We start from the raw sequence: 14943 nt of genomic DNA on the forward strand, positions 1-14943 counted from the left end.
AAGTGCGTCACGCGTCGGCGCACGGCAGCGTTAAACCACGCCCCCTCCTCCGGTAACCAATCACCGCCGAGCGCGTTGCTAGGAAACCGACCGCGGCCCGGAGCGCGGCGGGGCCCGATCCTGACCTTGCCCGGGGCGGGGGGGGCGGGGCCCGATCCTGACCCTGCCGGGGGGGCCCGATGCTGACCCTGGGCCCGCAGCCCCCAGAGCCGCCGTGGGCTCCCCCCCACACACCCCGCCACCCCCTCGGCTCGGGGCCGGGCTCCCGGTGCGGGCAGAAGGCCCGGTGCGGGCCGGCCGTGCTGCCCCGCTCCCCTCCCGTGCCTGGGGTGAGGGTGGGACGGGAGGGGGGAGCGGGACGGAGCCGCTGCGCCGCCTCAGCGCGGGATTTTCCCGGTTGACGGTTGTTTATCCTGTCTCCGACAGGTCTGTGGTGGTGCCGGGTTTCGAAGGCCCGGCCTGCCACTGTGGGGGTGCCGGGGGGCTCCCTGCGGGTTGGGGGGGGCCCCAGCTCCGCGCAGCCCCCGGCCATCAGGGCCACAAGCGGGACAGTGACGGCTTCAGCCACCGTCGGGTCGGGGGCTCCCAGGCTTCCCCCCCATCCTGCCCTGGGTTTTCCTGCCCTTTGCCGTTTCCCGAGGACCCCCCCTGCGCCGCTGGGCCTCCCCCGTGATCGCTCCCAACCCACCCACGGCCGCACTCAGCGAACAGCCCCTCTGTAAAAAAGCCTCATAAATGGCAGCAAATTCCCCCTGCTGCTGGACTGGAGCCAGAGCTCTGCTGGAAAATTGGCTGAAATGTGTGTTTTCCTCACAAATATTCCCTCCCCTCCCAAGCCGCTGGCAGCCCGGCTGTGCCACCGAGCCTCCTCCTCCTCCTCCCCAGCTCCCCGGTGCCGCGTCCCCGTCGCTCTGGCCAGGGCGAGGGTCTGCTGAGACGCAAAGACACCAGCGAAGATAAAGATTGGGCAAAGTTAAAATGATGCTGCCCCTGGTTTAGATCTGAGCCACAGGCAGGGGAAGGGAGCGCAGCAGGGATTAAAAAGTAAGCTTTTTTTTTTTTTTGAAATGTTTTCTTCTTTTTTTTTGGAAAACAACAACAACAAAAAAGGAATCTATTTCAGGACTGGGGGTGATTCATAGTTTCGTGTTTCAGGCAGAGGGCAGATGCAAAGGCCTCCCGGGAGCCCCTCTCTGCGGGGCTGGCTCCCTGCCCGGGACGCTGTCCTCTCCCCGCCGCTGATTCTCCCACAAAGGGGAAGGACGGGCACCGAGGGCAGCAGCAGGCAGCAGCAGGCAGCCACGCAGGCAGCGTACCCACCCTGCTGCTTCCCACCCTGCTGCCTGGCACGGCACGGCACGGCACAACACAGCCACCGACCCCCTTGTCAGCCCCCTCACCTTACAGACCCCTTCGGGTGCCCACCCACCCCCTAGACCCCGCTGAGGGGTGACACTTCCCCTCCCTGCCTCGTCCCCGCTGCTCAGCCGTCCCCTCGGGGCCGGTGGTGGATGGTGGGGGGACCTGAGGGAATCGAGCAAAAAATAGTCGCGTCTCCACAGCCTGTTTGAGCAGGGCGGGTGTGTGGGGTGGGCCGGGGCAGCCCATGGGGCTGGTGGCCCAGCATGGCCACGTGCCAGCCAGGAGCCAACAGGGTCCCTTGTCCCAGGGAGGGGGTGAGCAGAGCTGGGACCGGTGGCACTGGGGCTGATGGCACCGGGCGGGGGTGGCAGAGGGGAAAATGGCACCAGTGAGCAGGTGGGACTGGGGGAGATGGCACCGGGGCCCACGGCCACCCAGGGATGGAGGGTACTGGGACGGAGGAGGGTGCTGGGATGGAGAGTACTGGGATGGAGGGTACTGGCACAGCCCCGGCACTACCTGCCCCAGGTGTGGGCCCAGCTGGGGGCCGCAAGCAGCCCTCGGCCCCCCGCCAGCGCCTCCTCCTTCCTTCCTCCCTTCGTTTCCCAGCGCCTCGCCGTGGCCCCCCTTGGCCTCTCCTCCCACCCTCCAGCACGGCCGCATTTTTCTGGGTTTGAGCTCATTCTTTCCACTCCCCTCTCTGCCGGCTGCCAACTTTCCATCCCGTGGCCCCCCCCCCCCGCCGCCTCCCGCCGCAGGGAAACGGCGGCTGCAGCTGTGGGAGGGACCGGCAGCAGTGAGGAGCCCCCGGCCCCGGCACACAGCCCCCCAGCCCGGGTGTGCCTGATGCGGTGTGAACCGCGGCATCGCGTCCGGCAGCACCAGGAACCGGGGTGTGGGGAGTGTTGGTCAGCAACCAAAGCCTCGCTGGGGTTTGCACCTGCGGAGAGATTCTTTTCCCATGGGGACAGGGTATTGCCCCATCCCAGCGTCCCCTTTTTGCACTGGTGACCCCCTCTCTGGCTGCACCGTGCTGGCCACGGCCAGTGGCTCCCCACGTTCGAGCTGCAGAGCGAGCGGAAACTCCCGACCTGACCCGGGGAGGGAGGCCACCGCTGATCCTCCCTGGCGCCGGGCCCGGGGCTGCTGAGCCGGTTACCCCGCGGCGTCCCGGCTGCTCGCCGGCAGTGCAGCCTAAAAACAACCGGCAGAGCCCACGCGGCTCCAGCATCGCCTCCCCGGGTGCCCAGGGTCACTCGCTGCTCGCTGCAGCCAAGCACGTCCCTTCCCAGCTGTGCCACGCTACTCGGTTCCTGCCTCCCTGCCCCTTCCCTGGGGCACCGGGAGCTGCCGAGCACCCAGGGTTTGAAACCTGCCCCTCAGCCCTTCCCAGAGGCTTTTCCAGAGCTGGCTGGGTGGTGCAGGGGGGCTGGGGGCTTCTGTCATCGCAGGGGGGTGAGGAATTGGGATTTCCAGCAAGGCCAAAGGAAGCCCCAGGTGGAGGCTCTCCCTGCCCTGAAATGTTTTGGCTGGTGAAGATGGAGCCCGCTGAGGCCTGGCTGGAGCAGGAGGCAGGTCCTCTGCCCCGGCCACGGGCAAGGAACCGGGCTTGAATCCATCCAGACAGCTCCGGGACGCGGCTCCCCACGGCAGGGACTCAGCAGAGACCGGCACCTCCCTGATGTGGTTTATTCTGCAGCTGGAGGGTTTTCCCCATCACACCGGTACAGAGACAGCAGAAAAACCTCAGTCCGAGAAATGCTGGTGCCAGGGAGATGCGGTACAAAGCCCTGGGGCAGACCAACAGCATCGCTTGGCACCCCCGGCCAGGCTCCAGGATGTCCTCGAGGTGGACACCGCTATGGTGCCCTCGCCGGTCCCTGCTGCCCGGTGGAGGACGGGCACCGCGAGTGGGACCTGCCACGCTGCCGGCAGCCTCCAGCCCTGCAGGCAGCCCTGCGCCGCGGCACGGCCACCCCTCACCTCCAGCTCCCCAGGAGCACCCGGTAACCCAGCACCCCACCACCCCAAGCGCAGGTGCCCACTTTCTGCAGCCCTGGGGCCCCATGTTGTCCCCTGTCCTGGAGGGGAAACGGCCGAATCCAGAGCACCCCAGGGCATCCCTCAGCACCGGTTAAAACAGCTCCACGTCCTCAGCATCGCCCCGGCCCTCTCTGGGCTCTCGGTGGAGCCGCCAGCCACACTGCTGGTGGAGAGGAGAGTCCAAGCCTGCGCGTGCAGAGGGACGGGAAGGCGGCGGCTCTCAGAGCACGGACAGGTCGTGGCAGGACTTGGAGCGGACTTTGAGAGCCACTTTGCTGCTGTTCCTGGCCACCAGCCTGTCGAGGAAGCGCCGGGCTCTCTTGGTGAGGCTCTCCTTGCGCTTCTGGCCAGGCACGGGGCGCGTGCGGGACTCCTTGCCCCCGCGGCGCAGGCGGATCTGCCGCACCACCCCCTCGAAGAGCTCGGCCACGTTGTGCTGCAGAGCCGCCGACGTCTCGATGAATTTGCAGTCGAACACCACGGCGCAGGCACGGCCCTCTACAAGGGAAGGGCAGGGAGGGGACACGGCCCCGCTGGCACCCCAGGCGCTGACACAGGCAGGTTCAGGGACAAGGGGGAAGCAGCTGGGCAGGAACCCGGGTGCAAGATCCCCTCGGGGGTCCCCACCAGCCAGATCCCCCCCCGCACCGCCTCCACCACCTCTCACCTTCAACGGAGACCTCGCGGCACCGCACCAGGTCGGTTTTGTTCCCCACCAGGATGATGGGGATGTCCTCGGCCTGTCGCGCGCGGCGCAGCTGGATGCGCAGCTCCGAGGCGCTCTCAAAGCTGCCGCGGTCGGTGATGGAGTAGACAATGACGTAGGCGTTCCCCACCTGCAGGCACTGGCTGCGACGCCGGCTCTCCTCGCCCTGTCACCACACGGGGAAGGAGATGTCACCGCTCCGCAGGGGCTGCTGGCACCCCTGACCGCTACCGGGGGACGGCAGAGCACCCTGGTACCGATGGGACCTGCCAGCGCACCCCACCAGCCCCCGCATCGTGGCGAGCCCCATTAATAAAATGCAGATTAAAAGCTCCTGATTTTGACAGTTTCCTCCTCTACCAGCAACAAACTGGGGCTGCGGGCTCAGGGGGGGCTGAAGCTGCACCTCCCGGAGCCGCCCTCGGCCGCACAACACCGGCCTCGTGCTTGCAGCGCCCTGCGTGAACCAGGCACTGGTGGGATGAAGCAATAGTGGAAATAAAGGGCCATTGTTGGGGTGTTATGGTGCTGGGGCACCTTGGGACAGCACCGCTGTACACACAGAATGCGGCCCCAGCCCACGTGGGTGCTGGACCCGCCTTCACCAGCTCCGTCCCCTGCTCCTGGAGACCAGTCACTGCCTGGTGGCACCCGCAGGAATGCTGGGCCCGGCATGGAGGGGGGCAAAGGGGGATTTCGAGGGAGGTGGTGACAGCGGTGCTGGCATTTCTGCCCAGAACGCCCCATGCCAGGCCCTCGGGGCCACCGCTCTGCCTGTTAAAGTGAGTGTCCTGGCTGGCAACACCATTTTCCTGTGGATTTGCCCAGTCGGCTCCTTCAGCCCCATTCTCAAACCATTCCCATGCATTTCAAAGCGGGCTTGCACCCCACTCCTCCTCCCCCCACACCCCACCCCCCCTTGTGCTCTGGTGCTTGTGGTGCCCGGCCACGAGAGCCCCCACGGGTGGGCAGGCAGCCTCCCACGCTGGGGGAAGGTGGGCAAGGAGCCGGTCAGAGATGTGACCCCAAGCCCCTGTCTCGCCCGGCGAGCCCCAGACATGGGCAGGAAAGCCCCAGGGAGCTCCACGGAGCTCAGAGGCCCCAAAGCAGCGGCTATGCCCATCCAATGTCCCCCCCAGGCACGTCCCAGCAGCCCCGGCCCCACTGTACCGGCTGCTCGGGCTCCCAGGTGTCCATCACCAGCAGCGTGGTCTCCTCCCCATCCACGGAGAGCGTGCGCTTGTAGGCGGCTTCTGCAAGACACCAAGAGAGACCCTGGTCAGTGTGGCACTGCCCCGGCAGCTGAGCCTCGGCACCGGGTTCCTCAGCACCTCGCACACGGGTTTTCCGCAGCTCGGACACGCGCTGCCTCCCCACCACCTCCTCCGGGCCCTGTGGTGGGGTGACCCCAACCAGCACCCACCTCCGTGCTGCTCCAGCAGGTCCCGTTCCTGGAGGCCGGCGAAGAGGTTGACCAAGCTGGTCTTGCCCACGCCGGGGTCACCCAGCAGCACCACGCGGTACAGGGGGTCCCAGGAGCCGGAGGAGCCCGAGGACTCGGAGGACCAGCTGTCCCGGGGGGCCGCGGCCCTGGCGCCCGGCTCGGATGCGGATTGACCGAGCTGGGGGTGACAGGGCTCACCCCGCGACGTGGCACCCGTTACCCCCGGCCGCGGGAGAGGGGTGCTGGCCCTCCTCCGCAGCGGGCTCTTGCTCCCGCGCTGCGTGTTCAGGGTCATCTGCGGCACCGGGGCTGGGAGAGGCCGCCCCGAGGGGCCCCGGCAACCCCCGGCCGCGCTTCTCCCGTTGCCGGTGTCGTTCCCGGTGCCCGTCCGAGCCGGCGGTAGCTCAGGCACAACTTTTCCCCGGACAGACTCGCCACCGCCCGGCCCCGGCTTTAAACCCCGGGAGGTGGAGCCCCTCGCCGCGCCCGGGTCCCTCCCCCACCGGACACACCCCCGCCCGCACCGGCCCCGGTCCCGGTCGCCCTGTCCGGTCCCCGAGGTCCCCGCGGGGCTCCCGGTGCTGGGGCACGTCCCCTCCGTCCCGGGGAGCAGCCGCGGGGCGGGGACGGGAGGACACAGCCGTCGCAGCGGGACGCCCCAGCCATACCACTGCGGGATGCGCTGCCGCGAGTGGGGGCTCCACCACGCTCCCGTCCTGCGTGGGGCAGGGTCCCCCCCGGCACCCGCGGCCCCAGCCCGGCTCCATCTCGCGTTGGTGCGGAGAAGGCAACAGCTCCGCCACGGAAGGAGCGAGCTGAGCCCCATCCTGCCCGGTGCCCGGTGAGGCTGTGCTTTCCTGGGACCTCAGCCCCTGCTCGACCGAGGCCACAGTGGCATCGCCAAGAGCCGGCGATGGAAAACGTGGCCGGAGGCTTGTGTGGCACCGGTGGGACAACGAGCTGGTTTTATTTGAAGCCATCGGTTGACCCAGACCAGCGCGGGCGCTGCGGCACCGCTGGCACCGCATCGAACCGCCTGCTGCTGCGCTGGGACACCAGTCCGGCCCATAGTGGGATGCGCTGGTGGGGCCTCGCGGCACCAGGGCCACCCCTCACGGCGACGGGGAGGTCCCTGTGGGCTTCAACCCCTCCGGTGTTACTTTACTGCTCCGTACAACCATGGCGTGAGTCCCTGGGCGGCTGAAAGGGGCTGGGATGAAGCGCCGGGCGCGCATCAGCTGAGCGGCGTCCCCTTGGCAGGGAGGCTGAGGATCACCTTGGTATCTGGCGAGCACCTGGGAAAGAAAGTGGAGAGTCAGGAGGGGCAAAGCAAAGAGCAGGAATAAAGCTGCCGCGAGCTCCAGTGCAAGGAGGAGGAGAAGCTCCTACTTGGCCAGGGCGGGGGGTGGGGGTGACACTCTGTGCTCGGGGGTGTCCCGCCCCCTGCACGGCAGGGCACTGCCTCGGCCTGGCCGTGCCACCTTCTCTGTGTCCCCAGGGTCTGGGACTGTTTTTTGACACTGGTTCTGGGAGCCAGGACAAAGCAAGCAGTTGGGGGAGCAGGGGGAAAACCCTTTAAAACCAGACGAGGGTTGTGCGCAGCCCCTGTTGAGAGTGAGCCAGGGCCCAGCCCGACCTCCAGCTCACCCCAGCACTATTTTACTTTTCAGCTCCCCCTTCATGGTCTACCCCAGCCACCAACCACTCTGCCGATAAAAGAAACCAGTTTCAAGCTCCACAGCCCTGTCAGAGACCGTGCTTGAGCCTGAGCCCTCTGCCAGGTGGGCTGGGTGCTCTCTGGCCTTCCCGGAGGCAGGGCCAGGCGTAACCCCTGGGGCTCTGAGGGAGTGAAATTAGCTGTCCCTCGCTGTTAATCTCGAAAGACAAACAGAAGCAGAGAAAGCCAGTCGGAGCAGCCAAGGTACATCTGCTTTCTCGCAGAGAGGGGCCAAGCGGAGTGAGCTGGGCTTGCTCAGAGCTGCGCTCATCCATCTCCGTCTCAGCCCAAACTGTGTGTCCAGAGTGCCCCCAGTGCAGGGCTCGAAGCTGCTGGTGAAATCCACCCGGGGCCCCTTGGAGCAAGGGGATTTTTAACGAGGGAAAACTGAAATGCAGATGGGAATGGATACGCAAGGGGGTTACAGCTCCTCCGGGCTCCACGCGCTGCCAGCAGCACGCAGGGACCCAAGGAGGGCCAGCAAGAGCTGCGCTCCTACGCACCCTCACGCTCCCAGGCTGAGTGCAGCTCGCGTCCGATTTGGCTCTTTCAAGAAGCAAATCCGGGGTCTGGAACCGAAGGGTTAAAGAGAAAAAACGAAGAGCTGGTGAAGTCGTGTGAAAAGTTGCAGGGAGGTCAGTGGGAAAGGGCTGAGGGATGGCGGAGAGGGCTCTGGCACGGGCTCCCGCCTTGTCAGGGCGGGTAAGCACCAAATGCCTGACTTGTGATGTTACAGAAACTTTCCACTTGGGCCTTCCTGCTATTTTTAACTCTTCTCCCAGCCACCCTCAGTAACCCCAGCCCCACCAGCTGTCGAGGCTAATTAATTCCCTTTTTTTATCATTTTTTTTATCGGAAAAAAAATTAAGTTGCGCTAATCCATCACGCGGCTGCTCGCCTCCCCCCCGCTGTCTCCTGACACGTTCCAGGCTCTCCTCCTGCCTTGGCTCGTGCCTCCGCAGCACTGTGGCCATACCTGGCTTCCAGCTGAACCCCGGGCCCCGGAGAGGGAGATCCACCCCCTTTTGTTGCCCGTTCCACCACTGGTTTGCTGGGCGAGCGTCCGCTCAGCGCAAGGGATGATATTTTCATGCAAAATAACCCCTGTGAGCTCATGAGGTGCAGAGGGGCCGAGGGCCCGGCCAGCACCTGCAGCCACGGGACGCGCCGGGGAGGAACGACTCCGTTAACAGACGTCTCTGCGCCAAGAACAATCTGTATAGGCAGTTGCTGTAAATAAACGTGCACACGCACGCTGTTCTGCACGCAACTCCGGGTTTTAGGCTACAGCATACTCAAGATTTAAACACACTGGACCCTTTTTTTCTCAGGTTTGTACCCCTGGACAGCACAGAAAGCCAAGGCACCTCGGTAGCTCTACATCAGCTGATATTTTTGCAATTTGTCCTGTCCTGGGCAGGACCCTGCTGCCACGGGGTGAGGGGCTGCGTGATGCCCTCAGCCTGCTGTGGGTAAGGTGGAAAACAGCTTGTCACAGCTGGTGGTTGGGATGCTTCAGCCCCCAGACAGCCCTTCGGGGTCTGTCCCCAGAGAGGAGAGCCCGGTGTTCCTGTGATGGAGCTGGCAGGGCTTCTCCCCATCAACGCTACGTGAGCGTTCACCTCACGCGTTGTAATTCTTACATCCTGGTAAGCGGGAGTGGGGATTATCCACAACCTCCACTCAGGAAGTAATTAGCTACCAGAGAACTGAGGCAGGGAAAGAGCAGTGAGAAAAATAAAGTTTTGCCTTTTTGCTGCCAGCCAATGCCGCCGACACGTTGTTTTTCCCATATCAGGGCAATGGGTGCCCATCCTTGTTCTCACAGAGTGCTGGTGCCATTTCACACACCCAGCAAGGCGGCTCTAGATGGGCCAGACCCGCCTCCACAGGGACGCTCCTCGTGAGCCTGCTCCTTTCCCTCAGTTTTGTTTCCCAACCGCGAAGTGAAAACACTAAAGGAAGAGTCAGGGTGGGCACAAGAGCCTTGAAGAGCTCGGCTGGCTCTGGCTGCAGCCACTGCTCATCTCCACTTGCAGGGCCAGCAAGAGAGCTGTGATGTGACCAAGGCTCAGCATTAGAGCCGTGGCCAGTTCCTAGCTGCTCTTAGGCAAGCCCACGAGACCCTACAGCCAAGCAGCACCCAACGTAACTGCGGGTTTATACCCCGGGCTGTGTGTAGATTTAACAGGGATGTCTGTGGCAACCATGGGGTAGGGTTATCAGCACTCAGCGCCAAAGACGCTGCAGCCCAAGGCTACAGAAAAGGGCTGTGTGTGCCCCCCACCAGCCTTACTTCAGTCTGTGGAGAAGAACGTCAGCAAAGATCAGCGCTCTCAGGTCTCTTGCACTCTGGCAGAGAGTCTGGATGCTTATCTTCAGCTCCCCAATCTCCCCCTCCAGGTCCTTCATAATCTGAACGAATGACATTCCTAAGAGTTCTTGACTTTGCAACAGAAGCAGGAATTAAAGTTTTAGAGATTTTGCAAACAGCAGAGCTAGAAAACAATCCCTTGTGCAAGTAAACCCCTAACAGGCTTCCTGAAATACCTGCTGGGCTCTCCCCAAGGTGCCCTACAGCCCACTGGCTGCAGCTGACACGGAAGGCAACGCATCCACCAAGGCAGACAAAATCCTGACGAAGGGCAAAGGCTGAGGGCGGCTGGCTCTGCCGCACTGCGCTGCTTCTTCCCCAGCTCACTCATCTCCCCTTGCCTCAGTATTTCACATCACAGAACGTGATTGTTTATCACCATCTGCTTCAGGCCATCCTGGTGCAGCAACGTCTCCCGTGTGGGCGAAGAGAAGAAAACCAGCTGAAGAAACTCCGCAGGAACCACCAGTGTGAAGCCCTGTCACTGCCGGGTGCCAATGCTGGCCCTGTCCAGATGTGCCACTCGTCACAAAAATGGTTCCTGCTCGAGCAAGGTTTGGGTTCCAGCTCAAGAAAGAGACAGGCGTTGAGATCACATTGTGCTGATCACAGAACAAGACTGAGAAACTCAAAAGATCCAGTTTGGTTTTCCAGGGAAAGCTTTTTAATATTGCTGGGTGACTTATATCACCTGTGCTTACAAATTCACCTGTAAAAGGGCACAGCAGTTCTGCATCAGAGCAGGCTGTAAACCGAGCCAGTAATTAATATTTTCTTAGTGCTTTCAGGCTGCTAACCCAGGAGAAGTGCTAAGCGCATCCTGGGAGCAGGAACTGCAACAGGAGTTCCTCCTATTTTGGGAAGAACGACAGCAGTCCCTGCTCTGTAGTGCTGCATATCGTTTAATTTCCTCATGAATTTATTACAAACATATGTGCGTTGCCACAGCGGTGTCACAGCCAATTAGCGAAGCAGCTACCTAAATAATGTAATAAAACGGGGACCATAAAAGCAGGGTGAATGCTGGGTCACCGCGCACTCACCTCCACACAGCAAACTCCCCGGAGTGAGTCTGGGACTATTTCAACACGTCAGATGACAGCAGAACTCCAAAGTGCTTCTCGTGCACCCTCCCAGCGTGGCAAACTGCTCCGGTACGGGAGGGGAGCAGTGATGCCCTGTCACTCTTTGGGTGCTAATTGCTCATGGGCAACGTGTGGCAGTGCCTGCCTTGTCTCCCAGCTCCCAGAAACTGTCCCCCTTTTGCTGGGATGTCACATGAACTCCACAAACCTCCATGACTTTCTGTAATAGTGCCTCTTGTTCCGCCCATGCCTTCTTTTCCAGTGCTTCCATGATGGCCTTCCCCACTTCTTCTGTCTTCTCTATCTCCTCCTGAGAGCAGCACAGAAACAACCAGAGCGTTAGGCAAGATAATGACTGTGTTCCTTCCTCCCCAGCCCTCTCCCTCCTCCCTGGCAATGCTGCGGGGAAGGCGAGATCTCAGCACCTGCTGTTGCTCCTTCAGGTTCTGGATGCTGCCCTGCAGGAGGAGTATCTGGGCAGTTGGTTCTGGATGCTGCTCGTCGATGTAGGTCTGCAGGACACCGAGCACATCCTGGAGAACTTCCACCTTCGATGTGACTTCAACCAGCTGCTGCTGGAGCTCTGGTTGAAAATCAAAACAGAAAATTTCAACCCAGGGGTTCCAGAGCTCCAGTTCTTCACTGAGCGAAGGCGTCTGTCCTGCACCTGCCTGAGCCCTTCTCTCTCCAGAGGTGACACACCCTGAGGGAAGTGGGAATGGCCACCCCGAGTCAGACCCCCTCGACCAGATCCTGCCCCAACAGGACGGTGCAAACAGCTGCCAAGGAGGCGATTCCTCCTCCCCCCTCAGCACCGGCTGCCGGGTGTCACGGGGCTCTCCCCCTCCTGACAGGCCGGTGGGAAGATCAGCCCCATAGAGCAAACAGGATTTATTTTCAGAAATGGAATTGTTTGACATTTATAAGATCAACACAGTGTCTCTAACCTAATAAGATGGAAAGCAAAGGTAACACGATTGTATAGACTGTGTTTCACAGTAATGGGAGCAACTCACTTCCCAGATTCTTTTCCATTGTTTTTTCCATTTCCTGGAGCTCTGCCCTTGCTGTATCCAGCTGGTTCTGACAGAAGCTCTGCTCCATCACCTGCACCCTCTGCCCAGGGAGAAATCCAGCCACTGCTCATTCCACAGAGCTCTGAACTGTCCCCCTGCACCATCCCTGACCTTCCTCTCACGTGCTGTTGCTTGCAATAGCAGCACAGAGGAATCCATCACTGTGGCTGGTGCCAGCTCGTGCACGGGACTGGCTCTGGGGAGCAGAGCGGTGCTTCGGGAGCCAGCTGGAGCCAAGGATGTTATGGAGGATGGATTTGGGCTCTTACAGGGGTGACTACGGTTGCTGGGGACAGCTCCAGTAGGGTGCTCTCACGGTTTTAAAACATGGGCACAAAACAAGAGCACCTCACAGGGTCTCTGGGCATCAGAGAGCTCCCCCCAGGCCGGGGGACGCCCCAGTCACACGCGGGGCGGTGGAAGGGGCCTGACCCTTCTCCAGTACTAACGAGCAATGGGAAGTTCTGCACTCTGCTGAGCTGGGTCTGTTGGTCAACCCTAAAGCCTCACCTGAAGTACTTCATACTGCTGCAGCAGGCTCCTGGCTTGCTTGGCAGTGCTGCCATCAGTGCGCTGGATGTCCTTCACCAGCCGGCAGCCGCTCTCTGCCAGGCGGGCGCTGCGCTGCTTCAGCTCCTCGATGGCATTTTTCTTCAGATTGGTCAGATTCTACGGGAATTTGTGGATTAAAGTCTTGCAGATTCCATCAGTCCCACCTGCCTCAAGTTTTCTCACCATCCCTGGGCCATTCCTGTGCCGTGGTGGCAGCAGCCGAGGCACTCCGACGTCCCCCACGCAGCCCAGCCCTGCTCCCACGTTCCTCACGACGAGCTGCGGGATCACCGCCTCCTCCATAACCATCTTTCACCTACTAAAAAGCTGTGCTCGTGCCCTCCACCTCAACCTTCTCTTTGCCAGGCTGAGAAAATCTGATATTGACAGTCTTCTAACAGGTCACATTTCCTAAATCTCACCCCTCTCACTGCTACAGTCCGGACTCTCTCTTGGTTACTCTTAATTTTCCTTGATAGACAACATCAAGGTTAGATTTCACCAGCATTAAGCAGAGCAGCATAATTACCTCCAGTGTATTAATAAATAAACACATGCCGTTTTGCAAGAGTGAGTCAGGCTGCTAGAATTTCCTCCATAAAGGCAGCCAGGGTAACTGTATGGATTCGCTACCTCCAGCCCAGCACTGGGTATTTGTCACACGTACTGTGGCAACTTTGATCTCTTCCAAGGTTTTAGCTAATTCAGCCTTCCTGAGTGCTAATTTCCTCTGAGTAAAACTTCTGTATGTCTCTTGGGATGATGATGTCTCCGAAGGCAAGGGTGTTTTTTTAACTCAGCATAAATGCCACTGGTGAACCAAAAAAAGAGGCTTGTGCTTATTTCACAGTCCAGTTTCAACGCTTTACATCTGCTCTCCCCTGGTGTATGTGGCTGAGGGAAATCTAAAGAACGGAGAGACTGAATTCAAATCTTCTGCAGCCCCAGGAAAAGCCACTGGCAGTTACAGCCCAGGAGCTGAGCCTACAAAGCGCTCCCTGGTCTTTTCTAGTTCTCTCCCTTTTATTCTCAGCGTTTCCCCTTGGGTATTTTTCTTTTTGTGGCTTTTGCTGAAGGTCTCCCAGCAGAAAGCACTGGGTTAATGCAAAAGCGGCACCAGTGGGCAGGGGCAGCAGGGTGGTGGGTAAGGGAATCTCTCCTAACCTGGCTTCTTGTTCTCCCCTTTCTTCTTCTTGTCCTCCTCAGTGAGTGCTGGCAAAGTCAACCTGCGGGCTGGAGATTTCCCCTCCTCTGCTTTTGTCTTCTGCCATTTGCTGTAATCCTAAACTCAGCATGACAGAAAAGATGGGGAGCCAGAGGTAGATGGGGAGTGAGAGGAGGTAGACAGGGAGTCTGAGGAGGTTTGGCAGCAGAGACCTCTCTGACGTGACCCACAGTTCTGACCCCTCCACCACTCCTCTGGGGCTTCCAGGTGTCCCTTTACCAGCCTGGAGCACCAAAACCCCGGGCCTGTTGGCCAGACGCTGGGTTTACAACCACAGCACTGTAAGTGTCAGAAACCCCCCAGGAACAGGACACTTACTGTTCTCTTGGACTCTTCAGCAACACTCGGGATCGGGCCCTGCGCATCCATCTCCACGTAACCCCCATCTCCAAGTGTAACCCCCCCAGAGGAGGCTGAGCCCCCCAGCTCTGCTGGTCCCCACAGCAACCCCCTGGGTCCAAAGGCACAGCAGAGAGGCAGTGACACCCCTATGGCACCCTGAGTGAACCCCATCTTCACCCACCCTCTCTGCCCCACAGGGAGCCCCCTTGCCCACCCCCTATGGGGACCCCCCCTGCCCACCCCATGCCCCACGGGGACTCCTCTTGCCTGTCTCCTATGGGGAGACCCCCTCGTCCACTCCTTTGTCCCACTGGGAGACCCTCTGCACCCCAGGGATCCCCCCCTTTGCCACGGCCCCCGCCATCCTCCTGTCCCACTGGGGATCCCTCCGTACCCCATGGCCGCCCGGGGATCCCCCATATGCCATGGCCTTCTGCCATTCTCCTGCCCCCCCCGGGGATCCCTCCTGCACCCTACGGCCCCCCTCGCACCCCGCATCCCCGTCTCCCGGCCCCGGGCCGGTTTCCATGGCAACATCAGGCGGGTACGGAGACCGGGCGGGGCCCGCGCTCACGGGAAGGGGCGCCCCCTGCCGGCTCCGCCCCGGCGCCGCACGGCACGAGCCCGGGATCCACCGGGCCTGGTGGGAGCGGGGCGAGGGCCGGCCGCCCCGGGGAGCCCGGAGGGAGGTGGCCCCGGTGCACGGCGCCTCAGGGCCCCGCAGAGCTGTTCCGTGCTCCGGGCGTTGCCGTGCTAATGCGCAACTCTCCCCGGTCCCACCCGCGGGGCCCGGCGCGAAGCCTCGTGGGGGAACGGCCGAGCGGGTGCCCGGTGCTGGGTCCTACGGGAGCTGACGGAGGGTGTCCGGTGCTGCGCATGGCCTCTGGCCACACCGGGCGGGAACGGCTCGGGCAGGCGCTGCCTGCAGGCCCCGGGGCTGCCGGGCCCCGTGCAAGAGCCCAACGCGACGGGGAAGCCGCGGTGGAGGGTTGGGTGGTGTTCCCCGGGCCAGCGGGG

General features: G+C 61.8%; 2 protein-coding genes across 2 annotated transcripts; both read right to left on the minus strand.

The window, feature by feature from the left end:
* Positions 1-3037: 3037 nt before the first annotated feature.
* Positions 3038-5996, minus strand: REM1 (RRAD and GEM like GTPase 1). The gene is made up of 4 exons (XM_074843038.1): positions 5535-5996; positions 5282-5364; positions 4073-4277; positions 3038-3903 (listed from the first exon to the last, which is right to left on the minus strand). Exons 1-4 carry the CDS (start codon positions 5848-5850, stop codon positions 3626-3628), a joined length of 882 nt encoding a protein of 293 aa, XP_074699139.1. The 5' UTR covers positions 5851-5996; the 3' UTR covers positions 3038-3625.
* Positions 5997-6501: 505 nt separating this feature from the next.
* C17H20orf96 (chromosome 17 C20orf96 homolog) lies at positions 6502-13953 on the minus strand. The gene is given in 11 exon segments (XM_074843589.1): positions 6502-6850; positions 9569-9687; positions 9764-9770; positions 9898-10058; positions 10940-11041; positions 11157-11314; positions 11748-11847; positions 12318-12476; positions 13027-13154; positions 13524-13641; positions 13903-13953. Coding segments are annotated over 11 exon segments (1164 nt in total). The 3' UTR covers positions 6502-6789.
* Between the last annotated feature and the right edge of the window lie 990 nt (positions 13954-14943).

This window comes from Strix aluco, chromosome 17, assembly GCF_031877795.1.
Source record: "Strix aluco isolate bStrAlu1 chromosome 17, bStrAlu1.hap1, whole genome shotgun sequence".
Classification (NCBI taxonomy): domain Eukaryota; kingdom Metazoa; phylum Chordata; class Aves; order Strigiformes; family Strigidae; genus Strix; species Strix aluco.